At 52.1% G+C, this 10,151-nt stretch overlaps 2 protein-coding genes across 2 annotated transcripts; both read left to right on the top strand.

Moving 5' to 3' along the window:
• Nucleotides 1–3,093: 3,093 nt before the first annotated feature.
• Hrct1 (histidine rich carboxyl terminus 1) lies at nt 3,094–4,176 on the top strand. The gene has a single exon (XM_051165608.1). The coding sequence runs from the start codon at nt 3,452–3,454 to the stop codon at nt 3,788–3,790; it is 339 nt and encodes a 112-aa protein (XP_051021565.1). The 5' UTR covers nt 3,094–3,451; the 3' UTR covers nt 3,791–4,176.
• A 2,718-nt stretch (nt 4,177–6,894) lies between these two features.
• Spaar (small regulatory polypeptide of amino acid response) lies at nt 6,895–7,486 on the top strand. The gene has a single exon (XM_051165596.1). It carries the CDS (start codon nt 7,164–7,166, stop codon nt 7,392–7,394), a length of 231 nt encoding a protein of 76 aa, XP_051021553.1. The 5' UTR covers nt 6,895–7,163; the 3' UTR covers nt 7,395–7,486.
• Nucleotides 7,487–10,151: the final 2,665 nt, after the last annotated feature.

The following is a 10,151-nucleotide window of genomic DNA, read 5'->3' as shown; positions in this document are numbered from 1 at the left end:
GGTGACATTGAGATCCCATTGGTCCAACCTATGTGCCTTGGACACTTTAGACAGCTGGCTGTTTGCATAGATTGGCCTTGTCTGATAGAGTATAGATGAGGGAATTTTTACTGTCTGATTCTTAGATTCTAGTGATTCTTGTGATGAGGGTACAATAACCGGTCTATATTGATTGTCCTTTATTTGTTTCCGGGGTGGAGAGACTTTGATCTTGGTTTGCTTGGAGTTAGGATCTATAAAAATTTAGCCAGGTGGTGGTAGCACATGCCTTTAATCCCAGCCCTCTCTGAGTTCAAAGCCAACTTGGTCTACTGGTCTACAGAGCGAGTGTCAGGACAGCCAGGGCTACATAGACAAACTCTGCCTCGAAAAACGTGTGTGTGTGTGTGTGTGTGTGTGTGTGTGTGTGTGTGTGTGTGTGTGTATGTATGTATGTATGTATGTATGTATTTTCAAGCATGTTGCTTTGAGACATTGAAGACCCCACCTAATTGCTTGCTTTTAGCTTTATTTTCTGGGCATGTGTCCCACTTGCTGGCAGTGTGTCTCCTTTCTCTAACTGACCTGAGCGCCCAGGTTAGGAACTTGCTGGCCACTGTCCCTACATGTCTGTCAAATCAAAGAATGGTAGAACCCTTGCTGGATTCTCTGGGACAGACACTCTCGGATGTACAGGTCACCCACCTGTTTGCTGCTGGACCCTGCCTCTGGGCTGTTCCTTGACCTGGCTGCTTCTCAGATAGTTTTTGGACAGCCATGCTGGGACGTACCTTTAGCTCTTTCCCAAGAATGACTTTTCTTAGTCTGTACACTCACTTCCTGTCTCCCACGCACTGTACCCTATAGAAACTTACCATAAAGTCCCAGGGCCACGGATATGATTGCTGTGGTATAGTATTCTCTCACTTATAATTATTGGCCATGTTATTGTCAATTCTGAACGATGAGTTGGTTAAAATGCATGGGTATTAAATATGGCCTACAAATAAAAGTCAAGATAATAGAAACTTTTAATGCGTCAGAATACAAAAGTGATTTATCCACTGTGACCACTAGGTGGTGCCACCAATTAGTGAAAACAATGTGGTTGTTCTTGCTGACCAACTAAGAATCCACCCACGCCGACTTGTGCTTATATACATAAATATGTGTACACATAAATAAGAGTTGCATGAGTCCCCACAGGGAACAGTACCTTAAAAGTGTCCCTGTGAGTACAAAGACACTTGTTGAGTTGAGGCACCCTGGGAAGCCTGGCCTTGAAGTAAGGTAGCAACAACTTCCAAAGGCTTGCCCATCAGCCAGTGGTATGAAAGTCCTGACTAAGAAAGCTGCCTGTGGAGCCTTCAGGAGGGAAATACAGTGAGAGAGGGTGGAACTACCTCATTAGAGTCCTCGAGTTGGTCCTTCTAAGGCCATCAATCTAGCAAACCTTTTGTCCAGTCAGGCCATCCAAAACTATCAGTGAACAGCCAAGGCGGGGGGAGGGGGTGTGTTAAAAGTAGGAAAACACTATCCCACAGGGGACATGGGCTTCTGGGACCCTGGAGGCTGCGACCTGCTACCTCTGAGTACCCAAAATAGCGAATAAGTGGGCCACTTCGAGGTCCTGCCACTTATCCAAACAGGGAGGAAACCTGCACCTCATAAAATAAATGTGTGTTGTATATAGATGCATGTCTCTCAATCCCTGGCCCCTGAAGCTCTCACCATCACTGTGCACCGTCTTCTGTGATTCCTGGAAGGTCCCAGCAGCAGGTAGCATCCTCAACCCTGGATAGCTCTTCTCACCCAACCCAAAGTGCTAGTGATTGCTGTGGTAGACGCTAACCCACAAAGGTGAGAGACTCGGGCAAGTTTCTTCCCTTCTTGTTGCCTCAGTTTCCCTAATGTGGGTTGGGGCAGGGTGATTCCCAGAGGCCCTTGGGAATGACTGAAGGTCTTCAGGTCTGCACATTGCAGAGCAGTCCTCTGCTTGTGTGGAGTGGGCATCTCCTTGGAGAAGTTCTGGAGAGGGAAGTTCTCTGTCTAACCTTCTCTTCCTCATTTCTCTCTCTCTCTCTCTCTCTCTCTCTCTCTCTCTCTCTCTCTCTCTCCCTCCCTCCCTCCCTCCCTCCCTCCCTTAGCCTTCCTCCCCGCCCCCTCCACACCCCTCCCGCCCAACTGGCTTTCTTTTCAATGTGCCTCTAGGGAAGGCAGCTAGCTCCAGAGCCCCAGAAGTCTGCGGGAGAAGTTCTGCACTCAAGCTTCGTTAAAAGTTCAAGTGACTTCTCTAGAGAGACCAGAGAAGCCTCTGGAGTCACGAGCCCAGCCTCCCCCCCTCAGCCCCTCTCTCCCCGCCTCCCCGAGATCGGCTTGGCCGAAGGTGATGAGGAGCCATTTGAGCTGCTGAGGTTTTCACGAAGGATGTCAGAGAAAGCAGCCATGCTTGGGATTGGAGCAGGGGAGGTGGCCCTGGAGTTACCTCTGCAGTGGGACCTTCACGGAGGAAACAGTGGGCCGGAGGAAGGCCTTTGACTAAGCTACCGCAGAGCAAGAGAGCTGAGAGGCAGCCTGAGGCTTAGGGCTGAGCACTCAGGGGAAGGAGGTTGGAGGATCCTGGGAACAGAGTTTGGGTTTGGGGGAGCCCCTACTGCACGTGAGAGCCTAGCCGGCTTACAGATAACAGAGACGCTAACGGTGACCATGAGCTCCAGCCTCTTCCGTGGTGATGACTGGAGGTGACTGTGTGCACTTGGATGACTGTCTGCGACCAAGTAGGAGTGACCCAAATTTTGTGGCAGGGTGGATGAGCAAGCAGAGACTGCCACCCATAGAGACTGTTGACTTGGGAGCCAAGGGACTGGCCTGCGTGACCTCAAGTGGCTTCCTATTGACCCAAGGCTGACACCCAGCCTTCTGGCTTCCTTGACCCAGCAGGAGAAGCAAGGGCCTCCCGGATGATGAATGGCTCTCGGCTGGGCTCATCAGGCTCCAGACATCCCTGACTGAGTTCAGAGAACTTGGCCTGACTCACTGGATGGACTCTGACCCTCAGTGGGGAGTGGGGTGGGTGTGGGTGGGGGTGTGTGTGGGCTGCAGGCTGCAGTCACAGAGCTAGGGAGTTGTGTGCGTCCAAAGCCTACACCTTTCATCTCTTGTACAGTGGTTTCTGGGAGAGAAAACTGCCCCCAGGAGGCAGGAATAGATAGAATCTTGACCTCTTATCCCCAAATTCAGGGCCCTCCCTTCAAGTAAGCCAGTCCCACAGCTCCCTGATCTCCACCCACTCTTCCAGTGGCCTGCCTCCCCCCCCCCCAAGCCAGTCCAAATAAGCCTCACCCACATTCCCTGGCCACTCTCCAGCCTGGAGGAGCTGGGGCACCCTTGACTTCAGGGACTGTGAGGGCTGAGCAGAGGCTGCCGAGAGCAGCCACCGAGTGAAGGGAGGGGGGGACCCTCTGGCTTCCAGATGTTAGGCCTTCTGGAGAACACAACCCTTGTGAGCTGGGTCCTGGGCACTGGGCTGGCTTTCCTGATGTTGCTGCTGCTGCTGGCCTTCTGTCTTTTCCACAGATCACAGGAGCATGATGTGGAGAGAAACCGAGTCCAGCAAGCGCAGCCTCGATTCTTCCGTGGCCGGCGCCTGGGCTTCCTGGGAGTTGTTCATCATCACCATCACCGTGGCCACGTGTCTGGGGTGACCGGTGCGGGCTTTCATCACCACCGCCAGTCCTACCGCCAGCCCCGCCATTCTCCTCACCGGCTCCACCACCACCACCATCACCATGCACACGGAACCCGCCGCTGAGGCCAACGGAGAGCATCCACCTGGCCCTGCCCTCCATCCGACACCAGAATGAGTGGACCCTGATGTTTCTGTAGGAAAGGATGGCCTTTGGGATGAATAGGGGTGCTGGGACCTGGGTATATGAGCCCTTCTGCCTATGTGTAGCAGAGACCTGAGCTCCACCTGGGTGGCCCTCTACACAGCGTAGGGCTTGGGCTTGGAGCAGGGCTGGCTGAGCATCCTACCTTGTGACTGCAATTCCTGGCGACCCTGGAAGTGACAAGGCAGAACCAGGGCCCGGGTGGATATGATGGGGGAGGCCCTGTGACGTTCTTCCAGGCACAGAACGCTGAATGGGGAAGCCTGGTTCCATTCATTGCTGCTCGTCTGTAAGAAATAAAACCACCAGGAAGGTTTTTATTTTTGTGGAAATGGTTCTTGACTATGTCACTGTGGGAAGGAGGAGCCGCTAGGGCTGTGTCACAGAGCCCTGGGAACTGTCCTGGGGTCTGGCTGTGGAACGGGGAGAAAGAGGGTGATTCCTGCCTGAGCTCTGAGGAAGAATTCAGCGTGGACAGCCCCAGGGCTTTGGAGACAGGACAGTTGAGACCACCCAGACTGGGTTCCTGAGTACTCAGCCTGTAGTGTTCCTCCTAGCCCGGCACAGGGCAGGCACCACCCTTGGGCTGCACTGGGTTCAGTGTTTCCTTGGGGATCAGGCAGGGGTCCTTGTCTAACCTTGGGTCTCCAGTCTTTTCACAGATGCACAACAGTGGCTGATAAATCTAGAGGGCCGGAACAGTTAGTTCACTGCTTGCAGCACAGGGTGGCCTTGAGAGAGTGCTTGCCTGGTCTGGGCTCAGCTTCTTCTTCCTTAAAATGGAATGGATAGCCAGGTGGTAGTGCCTCACGTCTTTAACCCCAGCCCTTGAGAGGCAGAGGCAGGGCTGTGAGTTCAAGGCCAGCCTGGTCTACAAAGCTAGTCCAGGACAACCAAGGCCACACAGAGAAACCCTGTCTTGAAAGAAAGAAAGAAAGAAAGAAAGAAAGAAAGAAAGAAAGAAAGAAAGAAAGACAGACAGACAGACCTAAGAAATGGTTGGGTCCATGAATGGGAAAAAGATCTTGTCTGAGCCTGGGAACAGGGGATAAGCAGGACAAGGCTCCATCAGGGAGGGTGACTCACTGGAGTAGAATGTGCTCTTTCCTTCCCTTTCCCAGTGGACAAGGAGAGGGGAGGGGTGACCGGTGAGGAAGGGAGTGCAGATTTACAGTGGCACGCTTAGTCCAGCCCAGCCCTCAGTCCTGGACCCTCTTTTATAGCCACAGCTTCCTGCACTCTGCCCGCTGTAGATCTGTCCACTTTTAGCATCACGAGAATTTTACAGATACGTCAAAGATAGGAAAGAGGGCAAAGTTTAGGCAGGAAAGCAAACCTATACAAGGCGGGAGGTAACAGGACAGACAGGGCAAAAGCTCTGCATTCCTGTTAAAAATGCCAATGCCGGCCATTCTCCCTTCACACACTCAAGGAAAAAGCAAAGGAGAAACAATTTGCAACAGTTTCTAGGGCTCATCTCCTACCCCCAGCAGGCAGCGTGGAGAGTCAGTCATACGCTTCGCTGGTATTTCCTGTTTACAGCTCTGTACTGCTGGTTGCCCCAGTTAAGATGAATCCTGCCGAGTGTTTGGTTCCCTGTGCCATGCGGAGGATGAGCCCAGATCGTCAGAGCATCTTTGAAAAGAGTCCGGCCATGCTGGAACAGGGCATTGTATTGTTGGTCCTCCTGCCTCCCTGAGTGGGCTGTTTGCCCGTACTGCTACTGATGTTCTCTTGGTCCTTGGAGAAACTAGAACAGTTCCTGGCTGCGTGACCTTGGTCACAGCTCTCCCTCCCTCTCTCTCTTCTCGGGGACACGGCAGAATCGGATGATCACTCTGACTGTATGGTTCCTGCAAAGAGCCAGTTGGAGCAGAGGAAGGGACTTTGCCATTTGCGGCTATCTCCTGCCCAGGCATAGATGGTCTGAGACCATCTCCGCTGTACCTGCACCTGTAAAATGGAGGCAGTGTCCACTGCACAGGGCTGTGGGACTAGTGTTTGTGAGACAAGTATTTGTGAGACAGTGCCTGGCTATGTTCGGTACCCAGGAATACTATTTCTTAGGAGTCTAGTTTCCATAATACGGGTAAAGGGCACGCTGATAGTACAGACTTCTTTCTGTTTGGGATATAATCTCCGAAGGTGCCCAGCATGAGTAGGTTTGGGCCAGGATCCCTCCCCTGATACTCTCAAGGGCCAGCTAATGATTTTGTAAGTATGTGGGGGCGGGCTAAGTGCTGTAGCTGGGTAGGTGGTGGCTGTGGGTCATGGGCCTTCAACCACAATTGGAGGAAAGGATTCAGGAAGTACTCACAGCTGCTCAGGCGTCTCGAGCCAAGTTCCAGGCAGCACTGACAAAAACACTGCAGGCCTCGGGGAAGACAGTCATGGCCACCTGGGGTGGTCACCAGACAAGGAGCCCACAGCAGGAGACGCAGTCAGGGCGGGAACTGCTGAAGTCCCGGTAAGTCTTCACAGCACCCAGTGTGAGCACTGGGCCCTGGGGGTGGCCGCAAAATGGGGGAGGGCCGCATGGGGCGGCTAGAAAAGCCAAAGGGACCTATGACGCATCGCTAAGGTGGCAGGAGGAGGTCCTTCCCTGTTTACACCACACTTCCCAACCCTGCACGAAAAAGTGAGGCCAAGTACAGAGGGCTCTCACCCTCATTCCCATCTCCCTTCCTCGAGGCCCCTGTGTGCACTGCCTTGCCTCACCTCCACTCTACTCAGAGGGCGCAGTTCTCCACACCTGCCCCTCAGGGGCTAGGAAGGCAGCACAGAGGCCAAGTGTTGGCCCCTGAATCCCTCCTAGGGAGGAGCCACTGGACCCACCAAGATGTGTGTGTGTGTGTGTGTGTGTGTGTGTGTGCGCATTTTGTATAGTCACTTTTTTTTTTTAAAGCAGTCACGCTTGAAGTCCTGAGACACTGCCTAGTGGGCCTGGCCTCCTTCTTAACAGTGTCTTCTGAGCTCTTTCTCTTGTCTCCTCTACATCCAGGGACTCATTTGCTTACACCTTTCCTGATGGTGCTTTCTAGAAGTTGCTAGTGGACCACATCTCTTGGAGGTATGACCCGAGGTTAAAACTAAACCAAAGATCATCTGATCACCCTCAGAAGGGTTTGGTGGCCTACGGTGGCACAATCCCAGGCCACAAACCAGAGTCTTAGAAGACGGACGGAGAGAAGCCATCCAGCACAGAACCCTTTGGTCACCAACAAAGCCAGCCTCTGATGGGACCCTAAGGCTTGGAGACCACCCGCATTGTATGACAAGTACCGTTCAGGAGTCATGGAGACGGCAGTGATTGGGGTGGTGGCAGTGCTGTTTGTCATCACCGTGGCCATCACCTGCGTCCTCTGCTACTTTAGCTATGACTCAAAAACCCAAGATCCAGAGAGGGGTCCCGGACGCAGCTTCACTGTGGCCACATTTCACCACCAGGAGGCGTCGCTCTTCACAGGGCCTGCCCTCCAATCCCGGCCACTGCCAGCAGCCCAGAACTTCTGGACTGTTGTGTGAGGCTGGCAAATCCCTTGGCATTTGTTCTGCTAGTGGGTCAGGCTCATCTACCCCTCCGATAAGCATTGTCTGGTGTCTCAATCCTCCCGGGCCTCCGTTCTTGTCCTGTGTTCCACAAACATTGTGCCTTCTCCCGTTCTGGCCTCTTCTGCCCTCTATCCTGGGGGAGCTTGAGGTGCTCAGACCAGGTGTGAGTTACCTCTAAGTGGGGGAAATCAGCTGAGCCCTAGGCACATTGGCACTGAGGAGCCTATGGAGGTGTGGACAGACACTGTGTAGCATTCTAAGGTGTGGTTGTTCCAGCCAGCTATGGAACCTCACCAGAAGTTATCAGCCTGTCAGCAGGGTGCTGTGACAAAGTCCTTTTGCTACCCAAGGAACCAGAGCTCTCAAGTGGACATTTTGAGGCACTACTGTTTTGTTAGTATTTTGGGGCACTGCACAGTGCTCAGCCCCAGGCTTGCTCCTGTTGCCTGAAATTCTGAAAACAAAAGAGCTGAGTTCTGGGAACGAGTGACTTATTTTATAATTGAGAACGTATATCCTTTTATGGGTCTTTCCAAATTTGCTTTGGAAAACCACAGAAGGAAGCAGAATAGAAAAAAAGAGCCACAGAAGGCACAAGGTGTTTCATTAGTAGCAAGGCCACCAAGAAGACTTAACCAAGACTTGCTGTGTTGCTGTAGTCCGACAGACAGGGTCTATTCTTAGCACGTGTGAGCAGTTTGCGTCACTTAGGAATGATAGGGGAACCGTGAACTGAAAGATAATTCCAAAAATGTTAAAATGTTTTTACATTTCACTGCATGTGAGGAAGCTGCTGTTTTTTTTCCCCACAAATAAAGGGACATTTGTTTTTATTAATAGAAAAAAATCTGCTCCCTTCGTGTTCACGGAATAAATGACCTCTCGTATTTAAAGACTATGATCCAAAGAGTGGAAAATGATGAGTCTGCGCATCTAACCCTGAGAGAGTGACTCTCTCAGGGCCTGCCTGTCGAGGGGGACAAGACTGAACAAGGGTGCTCTGGGGTGTAAGGGTGTCCAGACATGTGGCTGCCATAGAAAAGATCCAGAGAGCAGGCTTGGGTCTGGAGAGATGTGGACATGGGGGTGTCAGGGGAGAAGCACAGGAAGGAAGTCGGGCTGCTAGATGGGGTGGGGTGAATCTGGGGGCATCAGGGCTCAACCGGAGGATAGAAGATACTGGAGACGTGTCACTCTGGGTACCGAGTCGCTGACTAGGGCTTTCATAGCTGTGCTAGAAAGGAGGGAAGGGAGTTCTGGAGACTAAAGAGTCAGTGTGGATATTAAGGCGTCTGTTAGGGATGAACTCCTGTGAGGGGAAAGGCCAAGGCAGGACTACATAGAGGAAGAAGTCACACGGAGGCAGAGCCCTCAACCCTCACCTTAGCTCCCTCTCAGTGCTGTCTCACTAGGGGTTTGCCTTCACCCCAGACAGAGTTCGGCCCCAAAGCCTGTTCTGAAGACCTTCCCTGAAAGGAATCTTGGCAGCCTATCTCCACAGGAACTCAGCATGGCCCTCTTGCTGGGGACACCCGGACTCCGTGGAAGTGGGTGAGTCCACAGATACGAGGTAGCAAATGAGCACAGGAGCCTGTGTGTGTAGGGCAGAGCCCTTCCCAAGTTGCTTTTGGTCAAGGCATTTTATCACAGCAATAGACACCCTAAGTATAACATGACCTATCCATCCATCCATCCATCCATCCATCCATCCATCCATCCATCCACTCACCTGATCATGTGATCACCAAATCCTGTTTACCCATGCATTCTATCCATTGCTCATCCCCCTGCCACCCACTCAGTGTGCGTGAACAGAGCGCTGCTGTGTATCAGGTCCTGCTCAGAGAAGGTGCGAGTCTATCAGATCTGATCCCAGCACCAGGCAAGGCCCAGCAGGCTATGGGACAGGGTAAGTCTGAGAGGCTGGGTAACTGGTTAAAGACAGCAGGGGGTATGTCAGAAGAGAGTGTAGAGCAGAGGTCCCCAAATTTGCAACATAAGGGTTGACAATGGCATTGGTAGGTAGGGTAGACCGTCACTTGGCAGGCTATGTGTGCATGGTTTGTGTATATACACGTGTACATATGTATGTATTGAGGGGTGGAATAATAATAATGATGATGATGATGGTGGTGGTGGTGGTGGTGTGTGTGTGTGTGTAGTACATTTTGTTTGTTTTTAGGTTTTTCTGAGACAGGGTTTCTCTGTGTAGCCTTGGCTATCCTGGACTTGCCTTATAGACCAGGCTGCCCTTGAACTCACAGAGGTCTACCTGCCTCTGCCTCCTGAGTGCTGGGATTAAAGGTGTGGGCCACCACGGCCAGCTCTGTGGAGTACATTTTGCATATGTGGTATGGGCGTATGTGTTGTGTGAGTATGTTTGTGATATATTGTGTGCCTCTGCTCTGTTTGGTGTGTGTGTGTGTGTGTGTGTGTGTGTGTGTGTGTGTGTGGTTCGACTGTGGGTGGTGTGTTGTGTTGTGTTTGTGTGCTGTGTTGTGTGTGTGTGGTATGCGTTGTGTTTGTGTGGGTATGAGGGGATGTGGTGTGCCATTCTCTCTGGTGTAGCCTGTTGTGTAAGAAGAGGGAGGGGCCCAGCAACATCCAGCAGGGATCCTCCTGACTACTAAAGGCAGTTCTCTGCCCTCTGTCCCCAAGAGAGGAAGGTGCAGTACAAGCACAAGACAGAATGTCACCAAAAATACCAGCAAAATGGGGAGTGTTTAGCTG

Source organism: Acomys russatus, chromosome 2, assembly GCF_903995435.1.
Source record: "Acomys russatus chromosome 2, mAcoRus1.1, whole genome shotgun sequence".
NCBI lineage: Eukaryota > Metazoa > Chordata > Mammalia > Rodentia > Muridae > Acomys > Acomys russatus.
Note: the sequence above shows the minus strand (reverse complement) of the source record. Positions and strands in the feature narration are given on the sequence as shown.